General features: G+C 34.4%; 1 protein-coding gene across 2 annotated transcripts in view; it reads right to left on the bottom strand.

Annotated features, from left to right (window-relative positions):
* The window catches only part of PRKG1 (protein kinase cGMP-dependent 1), a 1,342,437-nt gene that overhangs the window by 482,256 nt on the left and 832,659 nt on the right, over positions 1–27,522 (bottom strand). For both annotated transcript variants that reach the window (XM_021671726.2, XM_012467589.2), the window contains exon 4: positions 16,294–16,399. In XM_021671726.2, coding sequence (XP_021527401.2) covers positions 16,294–16,399 — 106 coding nt within the window. The remainder of the gene's footprint in view (positions 1–16,293; positions 16,400–27,522) is intronic.

Below are 27,522 nucleotides of genomic sequence, written 5' to 3'. Positions count from 1 at the left end.
TGTTATGAGTTCTACATTTTTATGTTCTACAATATAAGTAGGATTATGCAGTATTTATCTCTCTGTGCCTGACTTTATTTCACTTAGCACAATGTCCTCAGAGCTCATCCATGTTGTAAATGGCAGTATTTTCTAAGACTCAATAATATTTTATTGTGTGTGTGCATATACACATATAGATACACACATATATATGACATATATAAATATATATATACATATATACACACACCACACTATTCTTTATCCATGCATCTGTGGATAAACACAGATTAATTCCATGTCCTGGCTATTGTGAATATACTGTAGTAAACATGAGAGTGCAGATATCTCTTTGCCATACTGACTTGATTTCTTTTGGATATGTATTCAGAAATTGGATTACTGGATCATATGGTAGTTCTATTTTTAATTTTTTGAGGAAGCCCAATACTGTTTTCCATAATGACTGTAACAATTTACATTCCCATCAACAGTGCATAAAGATGTCCTGAAGATGAACTAACTATATGCATGGGTTTATTTCTGGGTTCTCTATATGATTTAATATCTTAACATTTCATAAATCTTATTTTGTATATGTATTAGTTCAGATAGCCAAGTATTTAATGTATATAAATATAATGGTCAATGTGTTAAAAAATATTAACATGGTGTACACTCAAAATATTTGCAGACTATGTGGCATTTTATTTGATTAAAATATTTTAACCAGATAAATTAAGATTGACAATACTAAATGCTGTTAGAATCTGGAACAAACTTCTTTTATATTTTTAGGAGTATAAATTAGTTCAACCACTCTGCAAAATTATATAGCACTATCTATAAAAGTTAAAATATATCCCTCCTATATAACCCAGAAATTTTATTCTCAGGTGTATACTTAAGAGAAATGAAGGCAAACACTCACCAAAAACATGCTCAAGAATGTTTCCAGTAACTTTATTTACACTAGCCTCAAAATGGCAATAATCCAAATGTCCTTTGTCAGTAAAAATGAATAAACAAATGGTGGTATAGGTATACAAGAAAATGCTACAAAGCAAGAATAAACTACTGATACACACAACAAAAGGTATGACTCTTCTAGATATAATGTTTAACAAAAGAAACCAGACACAGAAAAGTACATACTACGTGATTCCATTAATCTGAAGTCAAAAAAGGGCAATACTAATCTGTAATGGTAGAACTCAGAATAGTGTTTACCTTTGGCAGAGGAGATTAACTACAGTGGGGTTGGGGAGGGCCTTCCAAAGAACAGGAAATGTCCTATATTTTGATCTGGTATTTTTTACATGAGCATATAAATGTGCAAGCATTCACTAATCTGTACTTTTAAGATTTGTGTATTTTTCCATATTATAATATAGTGCAATAAAAAATATTGGAAGAGTTATAACCAAATTAGGAAGTACTCAACTTAATTTTCTCCCCATCAAATTAGAAAGGATCTGTGAAAATCTTCTTTATGCACATGAAAACCCAAAGTGTACAGTAGGCTTAAAAGCAAACCACAAGTTTTCCATTACAAAGCCATAAATCAGTCACACTTTCCTCCAGGATCTTTTCCTGACATTGCCATTTTCCACTTCCTGAGAATAACCTGATTAGCTCCTACTCTGAAGCCATAGCAAGCATATGGGTGAAGGTGTTAGGGGTGGTCCTAAGCTCTTGGGAAAAAAAGACACAGAATCTGATAATCATGAGGTATGTCTCTGCTTCTGTAGGTTGGACATTTTGGGGACACAGGTCCTACCACACAATAGGTGCTCAAGGTGCACCCAGTAGGTTGAGGTTATATTGCCTTTCATTCTAATGCTTTTTATTGTTACATCTACCCTATCCCTTGGTCTCACAGAACTAAGAATCTTTAAAACTGGGATAGAGAAGTAGATGGTGGCAGCATAAGACAACAAAGAAGAGTTGGGAAAATTTATATTAAATAACACGGAAGGATATAATGTTAAATTAAAAGCAACATTAAAGCTGCATAGTTATGAGTAACATAATTAGGTTAAAAGTTGCACATAAACAGGAAAATAGTTGCACATAAAAGTTGCACATAAATAGTAAAATCTTTAAGTAGCTATCAGTAGGTATCTGACATTAGGTATTTTTGGAAAAGTGTCTTTACAATAATCTGTCTTTTCAGTTTCTATAATTTTTATAAAATACATTCTTAATTTATAAGTTGCACATTGAGTAATTTTTAAAAGCTTTTATTTTATTTTTTTTAAAAGCTATTTGAAATCCATATAAAGGTGTCACCTGTGCCTCAACTGTCATGATGATGAAGCTTTTCATTCTCAATGATTATGAATTTACCATTGACTTCAGCTCTCCTCAAGTTCTGACTTTTTCCTGGTATATCAAGATCTTTAGTTACAATGTGGCTCCGGTGTGATTCACTCTCTAATTCTCTGTCTTCAGCATAGACCCTCAGCTTCATAAAAATTCCAGATCTGTCCCTATATGCTCCTGAAGCTGTATGGCTTATTTCCCTGTTTGCATTCTGGCTCTTTCACCAAAACTTCATTCCTTCTAGGGGGTCCGTTACTCCCGTAGACTCTATTTCCTTTTCCTGACTCCCCCAAACACTATCTCTGTTTATTTTATCATATCGAGCTTCAGCTAACTCTGTAGAGATCAAATGAATTGGCATGGATGGCAGCAGGACACGATGAGCCAGGCGAGATCAGGATAAGACATATAGACAGGTTCTTGGACCAAAATAGTGAGGTATGCAGAAACATGGACCTAATGAGGCTTGGTGACTGCTATAGTTTGGATGTTTGGCTCCTCTAAGTCTCATGTTAAAATTTTGATCCCCAGTGTTGAAGGTGGGGCCTAATGAGAGTTGTTTGGGTTATGAGAGTGAATCTCTCATAAATAGATTAATTCCCTGGGCAGGAGGGGAATAGGGTGAGTGACTGAGTTTACTATTACTTCTTGTGAATGCTGTTTGCTGAAAAAGAAAAAGAAAAAAAAAAACAACCTGGCACCTCCCCTCTCTCATTTCCTTTCTCATTGTATGATCTCTGCACATGCCTTCTCCCCTTTACCTTCCACCATGAGGAGAAGCAGCCTGAAGCCCTCATCAGAGGCCAATGCTGGCACCGTGCTTCTTGTACTCATGGTTCTCATGGAGAACCTTGAGTCAAATAAACTCTTTTCTTTATAATTTACCCAGCCTCTGGTATCCTTTTACAACAACATTAAACAGACTAAGGCAGTGACAAAGCCAGTACTAAAGAGAGACTATGTATGCATGTGCTGCAATTCTCAGAAAGCAAACATCTAGGGATTCAATAGGAGAGCTCAAACACATTGCATAGCGTTGTATCATCAGATTGTTGTGAAATTTACACAAAAAATATCTATTTAAAGAAGTCAACCATGGATTTTGAGATGCCACAGTAATCTAACAAGGGCTATAAAGAAGAAACGCCACTTGTAAAAGAAGGAAAATATCTCTTTTCTGATAAATTTGATTTTTTTTGTAATCAAACAGAGTATCTCTTGTCTATATTAGGGGGCTTCAAATTTAAGTAGAAACTGTTTAGTGCTAGAAAGACTATATGTTAGAATTCTGAGAGTCAGAAAGAGTGAAGACTCTTGAGTGAACTGTCATTAGTGAGACAATATATTCTTAATGTAGGTTAAATATATTCTGAAACAATATTCTAGAAAATATTCCAATCTTCTTGCACTGGTTTGACTTCTTATCCAATATTCTATATCCAATATTCTTATTCTATATGTCCCATACAGAATTTATTATATATTCAGATGGTCCAATCATTGCTACTACGTTCCTAGCACACTGTCTTCCACCTGTCAGGATAGGTGTCCATCCGGGCTTAAAATATGAACTGGACACATTTAACACAGCAGAATATACCAGATTAAATTTTAAAAAAATGTAATCACCTGTTGTTTATACATAAGTCTTACCTTTAAGAAGCAACTGACTATGCTTATACACATGAATGTATTGATTTATTATGAATGAGAGAAGGAAACAAAGGAGAAGAGGGAGGAAAAAAGGAAGTTAATGTCATTTAGAATAATATTTATTAACTGAAGACAAGTAAATAACTTCTTGCTGTTTAGTATTTAACTACTTTTCATACTCTTTATTGGTTAGTCCTACAGTATTTTGTCATATTTTTATCCAGACAAAACTGAAACATAAATCAAAAATAACAACAAAAATCTGTCATTCTTTCCAGCCCCACTGCCCCAAACACCAAGACCTATTTGAAGAAGCAATGCTAAGTATACATAGTTTAAGGCACATAAAACCAACCTAGAGTCAAATTTAAGAATTTTAATTCTACAGAATTCTAAATTCTTACAAATTTTGATGTTTTTTTTTTTTCTTGCTCTAAATATTGGCTGTATTCCTGTTAGATTTATTTATGGATTTAATTTATTTAAAAAATAAAACAAATAAATCCATACTCCAAGGTAACTTTGATTTATCTTTGTTTGTACAACAAACCAGAACACTTAAGTAGTTTTTTCCAAATATGGACTACAATATTTACCCATTGGACGTCTTTCAGCCAACAGGGAAAACAGTATTTATTCAATTGCTTGAAAAAATACTGAATAATTTTAAACATTCTATATGTATTTATAAAATAAAGTTGTGCTGCTTAATTAGAATCCTCTGGGCTTTAGCATAAATATTCTATCACTTATTATATATGTACAAAGTAATTAATAAAATTACATAATTATTAGAACTCAAAGAAAAAAATCCTCTCTCCTCTGTTTAAAAATTAACTTTTAAAAACCTCAGATTCAACTATGGATGGACGAGTCCACACACACAAACCAAAATTGTATATTAGAAACTTTTCCCAATAATTGAAATGTTTATAGAAATTTACTTCCAAGAAATGCTTTCCATTATTTATATTTGTCATGATTTTTTCACATATTCCAATTTACATTACTTTTTTTATTCTATAAAAATTTTTAAAATATTTGTTCTATTATTCATCCTCTGACATTACCCATTTTCAGGAAATTGGCCTGATAAATTAACAGAATGAGGATTTTGGGATTGGGCCTGGTTTTAAATCCAGTTATGTAACGCTGGGAAACTGCTAATTTTCATGATTTCAGTTACTGCTTCAGTAAAACGGAAATAACATCAACTTTCTTAAAGGAGCTTGTCAAAAATTAAGTGAGATAATAATGTGTGTAAAAAAGCAGGTGCCAGATTATTCTGTTTTGGGTTTTGGTTTTCCCTTGATCTCTCTCACTGCTCTGAAAACACTCACAACTGGGTTTGGTAAAGGGAGTGTTCATAACGAAGCCCCTGGTTCTGCTGTGAAGCACTGCGCCCATGCTGCCTCTAAGGGCTTCCCCTTCCAAGGGCTGCTTTCCTTGCACCCTACAAAAAGTCAGAAAATCAGGATCCTCAGATTCATAGACACCCATGCTGCCCAAAAGCCAGATTCTAAAGCTGTCCTTTAAGAGTTTGCCTTGGTAAAAACATATTGGTAAATAAATTATGATTAACTTTATTCCAAGCCATAAATAAAAACAAAAAAAGGACCTACAAGGCTAATTCCACCTTTTTCATGCTGTTTCTAAACTGAGGATCTTATGCACTTGCCTCTTCCCAGGACAGACAAAATATACACATTAAGAAGCTTTCTTTTCTAAATTGCCTAATATTTACTTTGTGCCTCGGCAGTATTTTCTCATTCCCACTTCAGATTCTCTAACAGATTTCTCTTCAACTATGAGGAAGTGGGTTTCTATATCAAGCAGAGAAATCTATGTTGCTCAGACCCAAGAAGACCACCCTTTTTAATATTCCCAGTAATTCATGGATTCTTTCTGAATTGTTTGTTACAAAATGGTTTTCCTTATGGAAAAGAACTTACTCATAGACGAATGAATCTTTTGCGTACAAAACATTTTACGAGCATAGAACTGCTATTAGGCTCAATCTGAATGACATAGAAATAAAATAAGCCTTACTACAGGAATGATCTATAAGGTTCAAAGCTACAACAGGCTAGAGGAATATTAAACTGCTTTGTTATACTGTTTTAGATTTTTGAAACCCCCAAGTTTCAAGAAAGTATTCCCATCGAGATGGTGAGGAAAAGTTGCTTATTATCCTTAAAGAGACTAATATCTCCAAACCCAGGCTTGGGGAGGGGCAGCATAATGAATCAATGTATTAAGTCCCTTAGCCGGGGACTTAGTCTTTTCTTGGACTAAACAGGACATATCTGTGTGAGATTCATTACTGACTCAAGTGGGAGATTTTACCACAAATATAATCAATTGAATATCTTATTAATTATTTGCAAGAATTAGAAAAAACTTACACGTATAAAGGTGAAAGTACCAATATGAAATGTGCAGATGAATACTTTTATAAAAATTAACCTACAATTGTGCAAATATCTGAGAATACATTGTCTTTCTTTTTTTTAAAAAAAAGGATCAATATGGAGACATTTGTGCAAATGCTACATGACAACATGAAATTAATAGCCACTTTTAGATTTACCTGTTCTTTGTGTCATCTTTAATAAGAATGAATCTGCTACCATGAAATGGTCTGTGAGCAGGCCCACTTGAAAATGGGGTGAGAAAGTGCCTCTTTATTTATTCTTCCCATTATTTCCCTTCAAATTAAAACTATACCAGCTTTGTCAAGATTAATTCTAATGCAGGTTTCACAATCTTCTAGAAAAGCTCTATGAAAGCTCAAAGTTTAGGAGCTTAATAGGTCTGTCACTGATTCTTAAAAAAACAAAAAAAATAAAATAGGTTCTAACAGCCCCCAAACTGTTTTAATATCCACCTTCTCTTTCCCATCTTTATTTGTAAATTATAGAAGAAAAATCTGGGGAAAGGGAAATCATTCATTTAGCTTCCCAGAATTGTGATCTCTACAAACTGATTAGACAACGTTGTATTTTATATTATTTGTGCCCAAAAAATGGAACCTTCATTCCTTCAGACAAAAGTGTATATGAACAATCCAATTCCTTAAAAGATCACAAAACATAACCTAAGCAAGAACAGGTCTTACTTACAGACTACAACCTGTGCTTGGGGAGTTCAAAGGCAGGAGGGTAAAAAAGGACCAGAAACACAATGTCTGAATGTCTGCAGAGGACACTGATCCTGAGTTGTGAGTTATTTTAATATTCGTGTTTGAAAATCATGGTGCCTGCTTATGTATAGGTGGTGGGTTTCCAAACCACCAAAAGCAATTCAAAACCACTGAACCTATGCAATTCTAAGACATTGCCACTTGTTTAAAGTGATAGCTCTTAAGCTATTATTGAGCATTTATTTGAGATCATATTCTAGAGGGATGAGAGGAAGGAAAAATACTACTGAGGTTTGAAAAAAGGGCACTGAGAGAGAAAAATATGGTGAATATGAAACCCAAGTACTCCAAGAATGAAATCAACCTATGGCTTAAATCTTCAGGTTGAGTAAATGCCGATTTAATGAGAAGGATGGCAATGTGCAGGGATAGTAATATTTGAGCATCCAGAATTTATCAAGGCAGTATAGGGTGGAGTTTGAGAGTATCAGTTCTATAGATGCTGGCACTACACTGACTATCTGTGTAGTTTTATCTGTTTGGTCTTAGTATTCTTATCTGTAAAATGGAAATGATGTTATAATAGTACTTACTTTATGAATATTTTTTGAGAATAAAATAAGTTAATATATCTACAGCATTTTCAACATTGCTTGGCACATACTCGATAGATTTTTACTAGCATATTATTTTGTTTATTTCTAATTATTAATCTTGATAGTGGAAGGGTTTACTACTTTTTTTATTGCGCCTAAGTGTAAAGAATCTTGCCTAAGATTATTTGGTTGGTGCAAGCGTGATTGAAGTTTTTGCATTGCTGAAATTTGCCATTTGATATTGGAATACATTCTTAAATAGATGTGGTTAGGTTATACATCATTTTAATGCACATTTCTCACTTTTTGCTTTTTTGTTAATGACTTATTACTTGTTCATTTTATGGTTATTTTAGACAATGGAAATGATGTTAGACAAAAAGTGAATTCAAGAGATTATCTTATTTGAGTTTGAAATGGGTCCTAAAGCAGCAGAGATAACTTGCAACATCAACAACACATTTGGCCCAGGAACTGCTAATGAATGTACAGTGCAGTGGTGGTTCAAGAAGTTTTGCAAAGGAGAGGAGAACCTTGAAGATGAAGAATGTAGTGGCTGGCCATCAGAAGATGACAACTAGTTGAGAGCAATCATTGAAGCTGATCCTCTTACAGCTACATGAGAAGTCGCAAAAAAACCTCAACAGTCATTTAACATTTGAAGCAAATTGGAAAGGTGAAAAAGATCTATAAGTGGGTGTCTCACGAACTGAGCAAAAATAAAAAAAAATTGTCATTTTGAAGTTTCGTCTTCTCTTATTCTATGCAACAACAATGAAGTATTTCTTGATCGGTTTGTGACATGCAATGAAAAGTGGATTTTATCCAACAACCTGTGATGACCAGCTCAGTGGCTGGACCAAGAAGAAGCTCCAAAGTACTTCCCAAAGCCAAACTTACACCAAAAAAAGTCATGGTCACTATCTGATGATCTGCCACCAGTCTGATCCACCGCAGCTTTATGAATCCTGGCGTAACCATTACATCTGAGAAGTATGTTTAGCAAATTGATGGGATGCACCAAAAACTACAATGCCTACAGCTGGCATTTATCAACAAAAAGGGCCCAATTCTTCTCCACGACAATTTCCAACTGCACATCGCACAACTGATGTTTCAAAAGTTGAATGAAGCCTAAGAAGTTTTGCCACATCCGCCATATTCACCTCACCTCTCACCAACTGACTACCATTTCTTCAAGCATCTCAACAACTTTTTGCAGAGAAAATGCTTCCACAACCAGCAGGATGCAGAAAATGCTTTCCAAGAGTTCGTTGAACCCCTGAGCATGGATTTTTATGCTACAGAAATAAACAAGCTTATTTCTCATTGGCAAAAATATGATTGTAATGGTTCCTATTTTGATTAATAAAGATGTATTTGAGCCTAGTTATAATGACTTAAAATTCACGGTCCATTACTCTTAAGTCAAAATTGCAATTACTCTTGTATCAACCTATCATATACCTATATATGGTAAAACCAGGACTTAAACCCAGGCACTCTTCATATCAATAAGTCATACAAATACTTAAAATACTTGAAACATATTTTCTACTTTTACGTCCTAGATAAGTGGTTCTCCAAGAATGATCCCCAGACTAGCTGCATGAGCAACAGCTGAGAACTTAAAAATGCACATTTTCTGGCCTCATTCCACATCTATCATTAACAATAAATACCAGTCCACATCTATCATTACTAGGGCATATCTGTGCAGTTAATTTCTCTTTCCATGGAGGATATGACAACTTAGGCAAGATCTTCACAGAATATCCTATAGGAAAGGCAAAACTTTAGGACATATGTTTATCAAGATTGTAGAGAATTTTACCTTGAAGATTTTGAACAAAAGAAAGGTTATTCTAGGACAGTAAAATTTCAGACTTGCTCAGGCACCAGGATCATTTTATTAGCAATTTTCCAGGTGATGCTGGGCAGCTCTCCTCACCAATCTAGGCTCAGTTATCTCATCAGTAGAATGAATAATCTTTCACGTTCCTTACAACTTTATATTCTACTCAACGAAGTCTAATTCTCTCCCTGACTATACTTTTACAAATATGATAAAATACAATTAAAATATCAAAACCAAAGTGCCTGTTGGATTGAGTTATCAAAAAAATATGAAACTATAGATTTTCAAATTGGATCAAAGAAGGAAAAGCTTGTAAGAGGATTAGAAATTTTATTTCTAAAAGATTGAAAATAAAGATATATAGTTAGAATATAGACAAAAGTTTATATAATATTGAATTAATAATATAAGTAGGCTGCCTTTGTGGAGAAGAAAAAAGAAAATATTACTAAACTACCCTCACTTTAGTTTATTGTAGTGGGGAGCTGCCATTAGAAAAAAAACTATGAACTGCAGTCCAGGTAAGGTGTAATAATCAGACTAGGAATTCAGAAACCTGAGTTTTAATCTAAGCTCTGTTTTCCACTAGGTACGAGCTTATTTTGGCCTCTTTGAGACTCAGTTGCTTCAGCTATAAAATGTGCAGAGAAATTAAACTACATCACATCTTAGATTTTTCTAAATCTAAAATCATTTAATCCTTGTTGACTCATCAGACCACAGAGGTGATGATGCATCATTATGTTGGTCCCTTCTAGTGCCAGGTGAGGCAGAAATCACAAGATGAGAAAAATGTAAAGCTATCAAACAGAAGTTTCAGAAAAGTTTGGTTGAAGTATGGCCTATAGGCAGAAGTCAAAGGGTGACCTCAACATAAAATTATCCGGATAGTCAAGGCCATTCTCATATCAAATGAAAGTATAAAGTTTCAATAACGAGGTCATACTTTTCTAAGGGAAAAGCACTTACTTATGTATGTATATATAAATAAGTAACATATTTATTCAATAATATGTTGGATGTATATATAAGTATTATTGTTTTAGAGAACGAGGGGAAGCACAAGTGGACTTGGGGCTCACTGTCTAGTAATGAAGACAAGAAAGCTTTATACAGCACTAAAATCTAGCAGGAGTTTTAGAAAGAAAATTATGGAAGAAAGAGGGATCATCAAAGCAGCTCTATGACTTGCCAAAGGCTCACCCATCCTCTTGATCCTTTGTATGTGGATGCTACAAGGCCCCCATAGAGGGCCATCAGTTTTGTACTTTGGTTACAAAGTACCTCCCAGTAATGAGGGGTGCCTGGCAAAGATCTACCCTTCTTCTTAGAAGAGGCCAAACCATATGATCAATACTTTTTAAATAGAACAATACCTTCAAGTTCTTTAACAGTTGGAGAGTCAGGTGGGAACCAAATTATCACCAAAAATCTTCAAAGTCCTTGAACTTAACAATTATTTTTATTTAAAATATAATGCAAAGCTGAGTGATGAATACTATTATTGCCCCATTCAACTCAAGGAAGGGATATCAGACATTTATAAGAGTTTTGAGAGCTATCAGACTCTATTTTCCACTATGGCAGGTATACTTGATGTGTCGTCACATCTAGGAAATACATCCATTTGAAGGGAGGGGAGTCTCTTGGGACAATCTTTATTAAGAGGGGCCATGGAGCATATAAGGAGATGATACAGTACCATGTGACTGGGACAAGGGAGGATGAGAGAATAAAGAAGATAAAGAGTGAGATGAGTCTGGAGGTGAGCAGTGCCAGGGCAGGCAGGGCTTGGAAGACAATGGTAAGAACTAGGTAGGCTTTCTCCTAGGAGTGATGGGAAGATATGGAAAGGTTTAATGCAGGAAGGATGATGTGAACACATCTGTCTTAGCAAGCAGATAAAGCAAATATTTTCTGAGGGTCAACAGGATCTACTGAGTAGCTTAAATTCCAAAAAGCCCCTATCGTCTCTCTGATTTGTCAATGAAGCAAATGATATAAATTGGGGCCCACAACCACACCTACAACTACACCCCAATGGTTACACAGCTACATACTAGTGCTCCTCTGGGTATAAATGCCATTCCCAACAGCAGCAACAGAGAATATGCTCAGAGAAAAGCAACACATATTTGGCTCATTTTTCAGAATCTGTCTTAAAAACAACAGTATTATTTAGCAGCCAAAGAGGACAGAAAATCCTGGCAACTGGCAAAATCATGGTTAGACCTATAGCAATCATGCCATGCTTAGTAGCACTGTCCTTTGAATACCTTTTTTTTTTCTATGATCTGCATAGGAACATCTGTGTTTACATCAGGGAATCTGAAATACAGGCACAAAAGAGAAATGACTAAATAGAATTAAACAGCCAGAATCACAGTTTGATATGGCATCTAATAGCAAAGAGGGGGCCAACCCACATGACTGGGAATTACAAAATGGGTAAATATGAGGGAATAAAAATAAAACCCAACTTTGACAATAAAGAAAAACTCTTGCCTATTAGCAGTGTATTTATATGCCTGGTGTGTCCCATTTCTCCTCTTCAAAACTTACGTGCTTATTCAGAAAAATGAGGAGAAACAGTGGCATCACAAGATAAGCAATGATAGAGGGTCACTCATCTTTTAGCCTATGGCAGCTCCTGAAATTCCTCAGTTGGGAAGGCACTGGGATGTACAACAGAAACCCCTACTGAGAAGAATTCTGATAATTTCCATGATCCTTTGCTAGAGTTTGCATTTTTCTGATAGCATCACCATCACTTTACCCCTTTAACTCATTCACAAAGTATAAAGTATATGATATATATAGTAGAAAAATTTAGATGCAAGTTTTATTTAGACATACAAAAAAAAATCCCCCTCTTCACAGATTGCTTTAAAGCACTTAAAGTCAATATTTTTATAAGGTTAAGTAAGCCTTCCTATATATGTAGTCATATTTTTGTTTTCGTTTTTTTGAGACAGGGTCTCTCTCTGTTGCCCAGGCTGGAGTGCAGTGGTGGGATTTCAGCTCACTGCAGCTTTGACTTACCAGGCCCAAGCGATCCTTCCACCTCAGCCTCCTGAGTTGCTGGGACCACAAGCACATGTCACCACACCTGGTAATTTTTCTATTTTTCTATTTTTTTGTGGAGATGAGGTTGCGCTATGTTGACCAGGCTGGTTTCAAATTCCTGAGCTCAAATAATCTACCCACTTCAGCCTCTCAAGGTGCTGGGATTACAGGCATGAGCCACTACACCCAGCTGAAGTCATAAAAAATGGATTGACTTGACTATAAAAAAATCTTTGAAGTTTTATATGATGTAAAAGAGATACAACCAAATATTTTAAAACCAACAACAAACAGGGAGATAAGAATTATTCTGAAGCTATAGTAAAACAATTAATTAATTTTGGTCTTCTGAGTTTTAGATAGTATCTATCATTGGAGCTATTATGCCATCTCCTAATAGCCTTGCTAAATAAATGGTGCCAAGTATAGCTAACCTGGGAAGGTGAAGGAGGGGTGAATATTATTCACTCTTTTAGTTTTGGGAGCTCAGAAAAAGACACCCAGAAGGGAAGGCCTCAGAAGTCCTTTCTCTCTGACCTTCTCCTGCATCCTATCTCTGGCTTCTCATTCTCCCCTGAGGCAAGCCATAGACACTAAAATTCCTCTTCCCCAAAGCAGATCATAGAGACAAACTCCTTTTTCCCAAAAGCCATCCATAAAGCCTAAAAATATTACTCTAACCTTCTCCTGTTTTTCTGTGTGACAGCTGTCATAAAGAAATTAAGATTCTCATTCCAAAGGAATCCTACATCATACCTGGAAGGAAGAAATGCTACCACAGAGAGGCTAAGAAGAATCTGGACAGGCCTTGCTAGGTTTCCTCACTGAGGCCAGTAACATTAAAGCACACTCCTTTTGTTCAATCACAATTCTATGGCTGCCCATTCTTGATTAAACCTAAGAATAAATATGCAGTTTTCCCTAGTATTGTTAGGATTTCATTCAGAAGGCTACTGTGTCATCTAAAAGTTTAATTAAATACATCTATAATGCTCTTCTCCTGTTAACCTGTCTTTTTCTATAGGCGTGATAGCCATGACTCTTATGATGGAGAAGAAAGGGATGCTACCCTTTCCACTGCTACATGGCTTCATGGATGTGTCTTGTACAGAAGCCTGCACTTACAAGGTCCCTATGCTTGATTTAATGCTGTGCTGTCAACATCTTTAATTTTTTTAATCAATTTTTGAAAGAGGTCCTGCATTTTCATTCTGCAGTGAGTCCTGAAATTATGCACTGGCCCTGTACTCACTGTTCTACAAACTGCCTATCTATCTACAAAGCAGTAAGTTTTGTGCCAAAGAAGAATACAAAGATATTTAAGAAATAATCCTAGTCCTAAAAAGCTTATAGTCCAGAAGTAGAAATAAATTTAGTAGTCAAATTACAATAAAACAAAGAAGACAATAAAACAAGTGGCAGAGATGAAGCTCCAGAAGAGGGAAGAGGTGACTTCTCAGTGTAATGAGGTAAGTTATCTGTGGAAAGGCAGCTTATAGTGGGATCCAAAAAGCAGAGAAGGATTTAAACACTGACAGTAATGAAGGAGAGAGGCAGGAAGAGAAAGAGTGTGCTGTGAAAAAGCACAGGGAAGGCATGGGTACATGGAATTGTTTGGTTTGCAGGAAGTGAGAAGAATCCAGGCTGAAAAATCTTGCTGGTTTTGGCTTCAGGAGGGCCTTGAATGTCCAGCTAATGAGGCTGTAAATAATGCAACAGGAACTGTGAGCCATTGAAAAAATTGTAGAGAGAGAACTAGTTGGTCACAGTTGTAATTTAGGAAGACTAAAGCTGGCCTCAGGCAATGATGGTCATCGTGTCACCTCTCTGGACTCCAAGCCCAGTCCTATGTTCACAAAAAATGTGAACTTGATGTTTTATGGAGTAGCCAGATGGAAAGTGACATCCAAGTCAGCATTCACTTCTTTTTTATTCAGCCAGTTAAACTCTGCTAGCTCTATTCTGACCAACAAGAAATGTTCACTTACTTTGGAGAGCCAATTTTATTGTTTAAGATTTGAATTTGAACACATACACACATACACAGGCACACACACACAGAGGGAGACACCTCCATCTCCTGAAATAGTGCCGCTAGAAAGAGTTCTTGTTAGAGGCATTTCAGATAGCATTGGCACTCAATCCATTTTCTTGGAAAAACAAACTTATGGAAGCTAAAATCAACATCATAAGTGTCCAATGCTTAAGTATGTGAGATGAATAATGGACTGTATTCTATAGGTAAGCATTTCATTGATTACCAGTTGTGATCTTTATCAGAGCTGCACCAGAAGAAATCAGTAACTTTTGAATTTTAAGACTTGAAATGAATATTCATTCTCTCTGTCTCTATCTTTCATCGTCTACACACATACATACAACATATGTACAGATACATATGTAAGACATACATACATATATATCTCCCCCAATATAGAAGACACCTGAATAATTTAATTTCCTTGAAAACTATATTAAATTTCAAATTGGAATTTACATTTCAACCTCTTCTAAGTGTTTCATCCAATCACATTGAGAAAAAAATATCAGTACCCTGCTGACAGTAATTTTTCAATATATTATTACTTGACATCAAATTAGAATTGTATTATCCCTTTAGCATGAATATAAAATGACTTATATGGAAATAAACAATGTATAAAAGATGAAGCAAAAGAAAAATAAATTAACCACAAGAAATATTCAAGTAAGGAATATCAAAAATTGCATCTTAGGAAAATTCAGTAGATACCTATTAAAATGTCTCACTAAAACAAAATGTGAATTTGACTTTTTAGTTTCATTTTAACAATTTATTCACCAAAAATAAAAACCAAAACAAAAAAGTTAAATATGTTATCAAAAAGAAATCTTAATTAGCAGTATACTCATTACATGCTCATCTAATTTGTGTATTACTATTTAATAATGGTTCTGTTTTCAAAAGAAAAGTAATTATAAAAATAAGCGCTTTATAAAAAGTCATGAGAATTGTCAGTATTCTTTTCAATTATAAGATAATATATTTTCTTTAGAATAAACTTAGAGACAAAGAAATTCATTTCAGTGAATATCAGTGTATTCCTAAGAAATAAAAAGCTGGTTTTTATTCTAATTTCCATCCTATATTGAGTTATTATGATAATATATAATATAAAGGAAAGAAAAGCTTTTGATATTTCAGAACTATAGAATAAAATGAATTTTATTTGGGAAATTACGCTCAGGATTAAAGGATAATAAGCTATTTCTTAGAACTTTTCCATCTTAATTATCTGACTTTTCATATGGAAACTCACACAAGAGATGACTCAGCCTGACAGTGTGAGTCTATTTAGAAGAGGTGTCATAAATACATTAACCAATAAATAGTTGGAGATGAATTCAATATCCTTTTTCTGTTCAAGCACATTTGTTTCTCTGAGTTGCTCACTTCTATGAGAAAATGGCTGAATATATGTCATGAAACTCTGAAGTTCTGACTTAACCATTTGTTGTGTAAACTGACACCAGAAATATAAAGACGCTTGTTCAAAGTCTTACATCACATCTCCATAGATTTATAAACTACTATGATTGAGAGAAAGGCAAAGTCTTCAGGGTGCTGCATTTCAGATAATAGGGCTAAAAGGAAAGTAAACACTCTCACAAGAGAAAAGAAAGCATCTTACCTTTTTAAAAATTCCATATACTCTGTATGCTTGATGAGTCCTGTCCTCATCATTATTGTTTGAAAACATTGTCGATCAATGGCCCAGAGTTTCACATTTACAAGAGCTGGAGAAAAATAAAACAGAAACAAACAGGGAAAAATTAATTAGAGAATTTCAACTGTGAACAACATCCTGCAAAAGAGATGAGTTATTTATGAGAAGCATGAAAATGATGAACTTTAACACACATTTAAAGCTAATATCACATGCTGTCCTATTTCATTAAAAAGTCCTGTATGTTTATAGGCAAAATGTAGTTCATAATTTTCCATACTAGCATTATTATCTACTAGAAAGATTCCTATTGCCCTTGCTTTTATGTCTCTTAGGGGTTGACAGTGTATAAGCACACACAAAAAGTATTTAGAAATTCAAAGCTATACATGAAGAAAATAGCGTGAAGAAAAAAAGAGGTTCACAAGTAATAATAGAGCCTGGTAATTACCCAGCATTGTGTTAATGACTCATATGACTATATTTTAATTATAAAAAGTAGAGGTAAAATTTCATTTTTCAGGCTTAGGGGAGAATTTACATAATAGAAATAATAACTACACAATGATTTCCACAAAAAGCTTGTTTTACAAATTAAAATCTGTGCCCAAAGTTGCCACATGGTAGTTTTATTAGACACGTTTGTTGAATTTTAATTTCTTCTCTTAACGCACCATCTTTGACAGTGCATAATTAAATGTTGAAGCTGAATACCCCACAACTCAACCATTTTATCTGTTAAGCACATGACTAAGAGAAGTTTAAGAAAAAGACAAATGTTACAGTATATAACAGAACAATCTATTATGATAAACTTATGTTTTCAAAGAGTACATTAAAAATTTTGGTAATTATATTGGTATGATGGCATATGAGAGATTATTCTCTTTACTTTCATATATGTTTTCATATTGTCATGACAGAAAATATTTTAAGTTAGCAATTGCACTAAAAAAAAATGTATGTATTATAGTCAGAGGGTGTGTGGTCTGAGGAAGATCTTTGAATAGGACCAGGATATACTTAATTGAGCCAAACATAAAAAGACAGAAGAATGCAATTCTCTCTGCTTCACAGTTCTCAAGAGTAAGCCCAGTGAATGTGATGGATCATCATTTGGAAGTGGAGAGAAAAAAAAAGTTATCAGAGGAATTAGGACATGGGTGTGCCTTGTGGAGAGGAGCTAGAAGTAGTAACACACAAAGAAACAGGGGAGAAGGAAGATAAGAGGAATACTGTACTCCAGAGTAAACCCTATCTTTAAATAGTACCAATTTTTTTCTTGCAAAATTTAAACTACAAAACTAGAATATGACTGACTTCTCCCTTGGCCAACTCTATATTAAAGAAAAACAAAACATGCTCACTTAGGTAGAAATAGAGCAAAGCATTCAGAACTTGTGTGTGCATGGTTCCATTCTAAATGTTTTTTACAAATGACACTTCATCAAAAACAAAGGTAGTGCAGGTATCCTTCAGCCAGATTCTAATTCATTTGCTATCTCCAGGCTTTTTTCCACAATACCCTTTCACTTGAGACAAACAATAAGACTAGATGATATAGCCACAAAGAACCTGGAAAATCAGGAAAGGATTCATAAGTTATAACAGGAAGTGGGATCTTTAAAAATGATAGGAGTTGAGCTACAAAAGAGGTAGACAAAGGGTAACTGAGTAGGGAAAGTACATAAACATGAGCACAGCTGGAAATAAACTCAGGCTCTACCAGGGAAAGAGACTGAAATGGCTGACTGTAGTGTTGCTGCATGGTTTGGGGGTAGCACATGCCCATGCACATGCACATGTGTGTACTGTAGCCAAGCTATCTGCAGCATTTTAAATCTGAGTTTGCACCTCAAGCCCAGGCACTGACCCTGGTCCCTCCCCTGTCCTATGAATTGCTGCTTTTTCCTATCTGTATTTCTCCCTAGTGCTTAGCATGTGTTAATATTGTTATGTCTCTCCTAGGTCTATATCATGCTTCCTTATATAAATTTATATATCCCTTCAGAGAAAAGTCCGTCTCATCTCTTATAGTCTCTGCTGCACCACTAGAAATCAGCATTTCATTAGGTAGGCATTGGGTACATTTGTTAATGAACTTTATGTACATGAAGTTCATCTGCAAAAAACCCACAAAATAATTTAAGCGTAGGTAGTGTCTGATGCTACATTAAAATATCTAAACTGAATGTATCAAATTTCATTATCTATGTGTCAAAAAATGACTTTTAAAAATAAATTGACAGAATTCAATAATTTCATTTTACTTTTTGGTTCCTGTTTACATGGGCTATTGAAATGTCTCTAGGTAAAATTGTAGTTCAGATATTTTCCATGATAATAAACATGACTTGAAGGAATTGCAAATTTGTTCATGACCTTGGGCATGATAGCAAAACCTTTTTTATATTTAGCCTTGCCCAACATACATATTAGTCAAGTCAGCTTTTTACAGATGGACAAGCATGACTAATAATCACCTTGCCTTATTATCAAAAACATGGTTATATTAGAGCTGTGATTAACATCTTGCTTTTTAACTAGCCTGCTGAAGTGTAAATCTATTGCTTCCATAACTTACAGAGACCATTCAAAAATACATCTCTTCATTCACCTTTGATCTTAAGTGATGTGTTAATCTCTATAGGGAATAAGCATTTCACAAATAAAATCCCTGTGATTTTCATGATCATTACTGTTGGACATTTAAGTCTAAAGGGTATGAAACAGAGACAGTGCTGTGAAGGGATTTTTTTGTTCAAGTATATATCCAAAATTCTTTGCTGAAACATAAATCATTTTCTCAGGTTAAGGTAACCCACATCCCACTCAGTGGAAAATAAACTCCCATTACTCTGAGACCTCTAAGTGCACAAATACACTGAGAACAACACAGGAAACAGCTGGCCTTCATTTAGGGGTAACCAAGATTACAGAGGAAAGAGCCATAAAATTGTGCTAGACTAAGAGACCACAAATCTAGATTTGGCTTAAGTTCTCCTATTGAGGAATTCATCTGTTGTTCAATTCATATTCTGGAAGAATATTGGGAAAGCAAATGTAAGTATAATGCACTTATAGACTCAAATATTTATTCAGCTCATATTTATTTTATACCAATATGGCAAACACTGGTGCTAGATCTAAGGGATAGAAAATAAATTCACAGCCCCTGCCCTCAAGAAACTTGTGATCTAGTACAGAGGTGGACAAACTATTACCCATGTCAAATCTGGCCCATGGTCTGTTTTTGTAGAGTCTACTGGCTAAGAATGGGTTTTGTATTTTCAAATCACTGAAAAACTTAAAAAGAAGCATATTTCGTGACACATGAGAATTGTATGAAACAAATTTCAGTGTCCATAAATAAATTTGTGTCCATAAAAGTCTTATTGGAACACGGCCATGCCTATTCATTTACATATTGTCTCTGGCTGAACTGAGTAATTGCAACAGAGGCCATATGTACTGCAAAGCCAAAAATATTTCCTATCTAGCCCTTTACAGAAAATACTTGCTGATTCTTGGTCTAGTATAAGGGAAAAATAAATGAAGAGATAATAAGTTTCTGGGGCTGTGAATACACAAAAAAGGCAATGCATACTTTCCATGGGGAGGAGCTGAGAAGAGATGATTAAAGAAGGCTTTGCAGAAAAGAATCATCTAAGCTAGGATGCTACACCCAAAGTTATGGACGGAATGTCTGTGCCCTCCCAAAATTCAAACGTTGAAGCCCTATCCCCAGTGTGATGGTATCAGAAGGTGGTTGTCTTGGGAGGAGACCAGATTTAGATAACATCATGAGGGTAAAGCCACGGGAGGAAATAAGTGTCCTTAGAAAAAGAGGATCTCCCTCTCTGCATGCAAGCACCAAAAAAAGGCCATGTGAGGACCTAACCAGGAATAGGAGCATCAGCAAGAAGCCAGCCTCTCTGGTACCCTGATCTTGGTCTTCTAGCTTCTAGAACTGTGAGAAATAAATATCTGTTTTTTAAGCCATCCAGTCCATGGTACAAATGGTTCTTGATTTACAGTGGTCCCACTTAAAAATTTTCAACTTTGCAATGGTGTGAAAGTGATATGCATTCAGTAGAAACTGTACTGCAGTACTCAATAAATTACATGAGATATTCAATACTTTATTATAAAATAGGCTTTGTGCTACATGATTTTCCCAACTGTAGGCTGATGTAAGTGTTCTGTGCATGTTTAAGGTAGGCTAGCCTAAGCAATGATGTTTGGTAGGTTGAGTGTTTAAATGCATTTCCAAGTTACAATGTTTTCAACTTATGCTGGGTTTATTAGGATATAACCCCATTGTAAGTCGAGGAGCATCTGTATTTGTTAAAATAGTCCAAACTGACTAAGAAACCTGGCATCCATGGAGCTCCAAAACATCTGTCAATGGAACTCAAGAAATTTTTGAACATGAGAGAGAAAAACAACACCTTTATTTTTACTACCCTATAACTGATATTTAGCATTTCTTTCTATGATTATAGAAATGTGAGCAACAAACCACAGTAGTGATTTGTTACCAATAGAAACAGTAGCTATTTTTATATCCTCCTGTATTTGCTGCAGATATCTTAAATATAATTTACACTCATCACTACTTCAAAATTACAGTAGTTACTAGCTCTGCCTCTAGATCCTAGTTTTAATAAGTTATTATATCACAATTCACCATTAAATGTTATCACTGTACTTCAATATAAATGATTTTTTTGTTACTCTTTGTATTTTATTTTATGTCTTTAAAAGTATTATTCTTAGAGGGATACATATGCTTCACCAAACTGACATAGGTCCATGACACCCACATAAAAGATTAAGAGCTCCTGCTCTAAGCAGGTCCTGGAGGAAAAATTAGGCCAGAAAAAGAGGTAGTGGGAGTGGCAAGGGCAGGGGTAGTACTTAGCTGGTCTGTGTTCCTCGGGGCATGCCTGTTGCTAAAACATCAAAATACTTGTATACTATTTAGTAAACAGCCATTTCCCTGAGTCTCCTGACAGCCTTTCCCCCAGTATCTCCTAGGATCCCCACAGATCAGTAACTGAGGATTAACACTGAGCTCAATAGTGTCCTTACAGATCTTGCTCCAGAATCAAGTATGCCAAGGGGATTGCTAGATATTTTTGAGGTTATCCTACCACCACCACCACTACCACCACAAGTGTTTTCCAAAATGAGGAGTCTAGTTACATATATAAAGAAGAAAAGGTGTCCCTTGGAGGAAACTCCAAGTGGTCCAGATATGCTGAGATGCTAGGGAGTAATCAGAGGTGAGACAAAAATGATAAGGAAAGCACCAGTGGTTAGATGGCAAAGGTTCTTGTGTGCCTTGATGCGGAGTTAGGACTTGATCCTGAGGTCAGTGAGGAAGGACACACAGAAGGGCTTAAAGCAGGTGATTCACTTCAGAAAGATTACGCTAGCAGTACCTAATGGTACAGTGGAGGAGGACAGGACTCAGGGGAGAAAGAAAGATGTAGAAATAGAGATGAAGTCAGAGATAGAGATAGAGACAGAGATCAGTTACCAGTTTTTGTAATTATTCAGATGGGTGGACCCTGGTAATGGCAATGAAGCTAGAGAGGTAGATGAATTTGAAAGATATTAAGGATCTTAAACAGATAGAATACGTCAGGTAGAGGAAATTTGACCCTAATACTCAACTTTCTAGCCTAGACATATAAGTGAAAATAAAATAGTTGAATAATGAATACTGCATTCATACTATTCAAAAGTGCAGACAGCATTGTATTAGCAAAATTACCCCATTTTAGGGGTGAGAACCATGCACATTATAAACTAACCTAAGTGACTTGTAATGAGTAAAATTAGCTTGTAATTCTCTTTTACTTTCTACATTCTAAATATAAAACTATTATCTTCAAAGTATTTTCTAATGCTTTTAAAATTTTCCTTGTTATAATAAAAAAAGCCTAATCATCTTCAAAACATTCTGAAATCACATGGTCCTATAGATATTTATAGTCTAAAAATAAATGCACCAGGCTGTAAGTCCCAGGACAAACACCTTAACACTCAGATAGCTTTGGGAATGTTAGGAGGCCAAGACGAAACTTCACAAATATTATGAAGTGTCAGCCAAAGGAAATCTTACGTTTTGGGAAAATTTTTTTTCTTTTATCAAAGTTGGCCAAGAAGATAAATATATACGGCCAATAAGGATAGAAAACAATGTTCAACACCACTAAACATTAGGGTAATGCAAATCAAAATCACCATGACATAGCACTTCACACCCATTAGGATGGCTATTATTTTACATATAAAAAATAAAATAATAAATGTTGGTGATGATGTGGATAAATTGGAACACTTGTGCATTTCTGGTAGGAATATAAAATGGTGCAGCCACTGTGAAAAATGATATGGTGGCTCCTGAAAAAATTAAATATGGGTCACCATATAATTCAGAAATTTTACTTCTGAGTATATACCCTAAATAACTGAAAGCAGGAATACAAACAGATATTTGTACATCGATATTCACAGCAGCATTATTTACAACAGCTGAAGGTTGAAATAACCCAGATGTCCTTCAGGGATGAATGAGTAAACAAAATGTGGTATATACATACAATGAAATAGTATTCAGGCTTGTAAAAAGAATGAAATTCTGACACATGCTATAACATAGATAAACAAAGAGAACATTATGCTAAGTGAAATAAGTCACATACAAAAAGACAAATATTGTCTGATTCTACTGATTTGAGGACCTAGAATAGTCAAATTCACAGAGATAAAAAGTAGAATTGTAGCTACTAGGGGCTGGGAAGGAGCAGGGAAATAAAGAGTTATTCTTTAATAAGTTCAGTGTTTCAGTTTAGAATGATGAAAAAGTTCTGCAGATGAATAATGATGATGGTCGCACAACAATGTAAATGTACTTTATGCCACTGATTGTAAACTCCAGAAAGGTTAGGATGATACATTTTAGATATATATATAAAATATAAATATATTACATATGTATTTTATTTATATATGCTTACATATCATATATTTATATATAAAATTAAATAACATAATAAAATATATTTAATATTAAATCCATATACTATATATCATTAAATATAAATTTGTCTATGTTATATATATTTTTATATAATGTATAATAAATTATAATATGTATTATATTATAAATATATATTATAAATATAAAGACACATTTTTATTTATTATATATTTTCTTATATATACAATAAAATTTATGCTAACCATTATATATATAAAACAATAATATATATTTAACAAACAAAAGTGAGCAGATAGATTTACTTGGCTCAGTACCTAAATAAATAGTGTTCCATGCTTTGTTTTACTTCTCATAACTCTCACATCAGTGTTTTATTTTAAAAAATACTCAGATACATAAAGTTTTAAGGCAGAGTTCAAATTCCATAAGCAGGCACTGGTGGCATCCCCCTTGTCTTTCCCAGCTTCCTCTCCAGCTTTAAGCCTGCCTCTACCCCTCCAGATTAAAGATTGTTTTATCCCATGCCTTTATTCATGATAGTTCCTCAACCTAGAATGACTTTCCACCCGTTTGTTTTCTTAAACTCCCACATATGCTTGCAAGACCCAACTCAAAGATAATTGTGTTAGTCAGTCTTAGTCAAGAGTCTCAGAGAAACAGAACCAACAGGCTATAAAGACATATACGTGGATATTTATGGAAAGAAGTTGGCTATGTAGTTATGGAGGTCAAGAAGAGAGAATCAAATTTGACTTTCCTCTACCTTTTTGTCCTACCAGGCCTTCAGCAGAATGAAAGATGATGCCTGATCACACTAGTGAGAGTGAATCTTTTTATTCAGTCTGCTGATTCAAATGCTGATCTTGTCTGAAACACTCTAATAAATACACCCAGAAATTATGTTTTATCAGCTATCTGGATACCCCTTAGCCTAGTCGAGTTGACACAGAAAATTAATCAGCACAGTATGTTTTAAATATTTTTTCCCTTTTCAGACCCTTCTGGGCTAAACTTTTATGAAGCTTAGCCCTTGATAGGTTTTTAATCTGCACTGTCCAACATAATAGCTATTTGCCATACATGCTATTGAGAACATGGAATGAGGCTAATGTGAAATTAGATGTGCAAGTGACACACAAGATTTAAAAGATGGTATGAGAAAAGTATGTAAAATAACTTAGGAATAATTTTACATTTATTACATGTTAAAATAATATTTTGAGTATACTGGGTAAAATTAAAATTTACTAGTAAAATTCATATACTCACTTCTCTTTACTTTTTAATGCTATCACCAGAAAATATAAAATTACATATATTGCTTACAGAACATTTCTATTGGTCAGTGCTGCTCTAGAATAACAATACTCATAACAAATAATCATTTCTTTCCACTTTCTCTTGTTCCCAGGAATAGAACAAAGTGAGAGTTCATCAAACATATTCTGAATTGAATTTTGTGTATGTCAAACATTTCAACTAAATAAAATATTCTTGTACTTCTTTGGCAAATCACCACAGACTGTCATAATCTCTATTAGGAAAGAACTGGTTTTCAATTTTAGTTGTGTCTGCACATCTTTCTCCTGCAGCAGAACATTAGTTGATATTTCTGAAAAGAATTCCTGAAAGAATTATTTTTCCAGATGATGTTTTTCAGGGAACATTCTCATATAGTAGGTCAGTCTCATTTAATATGTTTGCTGATCCATACTTTTTCTAAAGACTAGAAATTGAGGGCTTAGTACAAGAAGAAAGGCATGGAAAAGTATAATTAGCTTATTCTCCTATTTCATGTTTAACATTTAAAAATATCAGTTTTAATGAATATCATAAGGTACTTTAATATATGCTCAAGGAATCCCAGAAGCTGTATTCTATCCCCACTTTATTGATACTTGACTCAATATCTGTGATTACTCAAGATACTTAGTGTGACAGAATCAGAAGCTTGGGAGAGACCTTGAGGGGCTCCATCAAGCCCATAACTGCTTCACAACATTATTAAGGCATGTTAGCCTAAAGGTAAATTCCAACTGCCAGAATGTTGTGAGACAAATGCTTCATAATTAGAAAAGGACATTTGCTGTTTACTATGCATCTGGAGCACACCAATGTCTCCACTCTACAAATTGCCTCACAGTTAGTTTGGAGGATATATTTTAGCCTTTCTTAACTAGAAAAGTTATCTTTTTAATTACATATATTTAGAGAATGGGTCATAAAATTGGACACTGCAGATAAGAATCAATATTATACACTTAATAGTAAAAAAATTACAATCAATGTTGTCACAACATTCATACCTTGAAAGGGATGAGGTAAGTGCACTGCCCTGTAATGAAGGAGATAGAAATAAAATAGCCATTTCCCTAAATTCTGTTTGACTTCATACCTTGTAGAAAGTAACCTGTAAAGGCCAGTAGTGACTTCTAAAAATTACTGGAAAACAATTTGCCAACATAATGATTCTAAAATTTAAACTGACTTTCACATGTTAAGGATACTAGAAGTACCAAGTGGATAATAATTTTAGTACAAATATGTTCATAATAATGATCATTATTTAGGTTATCTTCATTTAACATTTACTATACAATATGAAACTTTATGTTTGCTTAACGTATGTTAATACTATAAGATATTCTTATCTCCTTTCCATAAAGATGCAAATTAAGTGTCAGAAAAGCTAAGTTACTGCCCAAGTCACAAGTATAATAATTAAAAGAGTTAGTTCATTCTGACTCCAAAGCCTAGTTTGTTTTACTAATATGTGTTTTTTGTTTTACTTTCTATATTTTAATTTTTTTAAATTATACATATTTACTGTGTACCACATAATGTTTTAGAGGATGTATACATTATAGAATGACTAAATCTAACTAATTAACAATCGCAGTATCTCATATAGTCATAATTTTTGTGGTAAGAACACTTCATATCCATTCTCTTGGCATTTTTCAAGAATATATTAATAATTACAGTCTGTATATATTAATAACTAGAGTAGAAAAATAATTTCTGCTTTTATTCCATGGTAGTCAGAAATTGTCTATATGATTTCAACAGTCTAATATTTGTTAAAATTAATTTTGTGACCTAACATATAATCTGTCCTAAAGAGTATTCTGTGTGTAGTCGAAAAGTATGTGTATTCTACAACTGTTAGATAGAACACTTGTACAATTAAGTTAGGTCCATTTCATCTAGATTGTACTGTATATCTGGATTTCTTTATTGATTTTCTGTCTGTATGATATGTCCATTACTAGAGGCAGGGTGTTGAAGTCCTCTACTATTATTCTATTGCAGTTTAACTCTCTCTTCAGATCTATTAACGTTTGTTTATATATTTAACTGCTCTGATGTTGGGTGCATGTTGATCCCATTATCATTATATAATGATAGTCTTTGTTTCTTTGTAAAGTTATTGACTTAAAATATACTTTATTGGCCAGGCACCGTGGTGGCTCATGCCTGTAATCCTAGCACTTTGGTAGGTCAAGAAGGGTGGATCACCTGAGGTCAGAGGTTAGAGACCTGCCTGCCCAACATGGCAAAACCCTGTCTCTAGTAAAAATATAAAAATTAGCCAGACACAGTGGCTCATGCCTGTAATCCCAGCTACTCAACAGGCTAAGGCAGAAGAATCACTTGAACCCAGGAGGCAGAGTTTGCAGTGAGCTGAGACTGTGCCACTACACTCCAGCCTGGGCAACAAGAGTAGGAGTCAATCTCAAAACAAAATAAAAAATGTATTTTATCTAATAATTCGTTTCATTCAGCACTTTGAATGAATGATCCCATTCTCTCCTGACAGATTTCTGCTGAGAAGTCTGCTGCCAGGCATATTGGAATTCGTATGTATGTTATTTACTTCATTCTTTTTCTGCTTTCCTCTCTTTGTCTTTGATTTTTGTCAGTTTAATTATGTCTTAGGGTAGTCTTATTTGGCTTGAATTTGAATGGAGATTTTTGACACTCCTGTATTTGGATACTTATATTTTTCTTTAGGTTTGAAAATTTTTCTGCAATTATTTCTGTAAATATGCTATTTTCTATTTATCTTTCTTTTCTGCTTCTTTAACCCCTATGACTTATACATTCACTCTTTTGACGCTATCCCAAAAATTTCACAAGATTTCTTTGTTCTTTTTTTAATCATTTTTTTCCTTTGA

Source organism: Aotus nancymaae, unplaced genomic scaffold, assembly GCF_030222135.1.
Source record: "Aotus nancymaae isolate 86718 unplaced genomic scaffold, 86718_ANA_hifiasm-v0.15.2.pri h1tg000010l, whole genome shotgun sequence".
NCBI classification, from domain to species: domain Eukaryota; kingdom Metazoa; phylum Chordata; class Mammalia; order Primates; family Aotidae; genus Aotus; species Aotus nancymaae.
The sequence above is the reverse complement of the archived record's forward strand: the minus strand, read 5'-3'. Positions and strand labels throughout refer to the sequence as shown.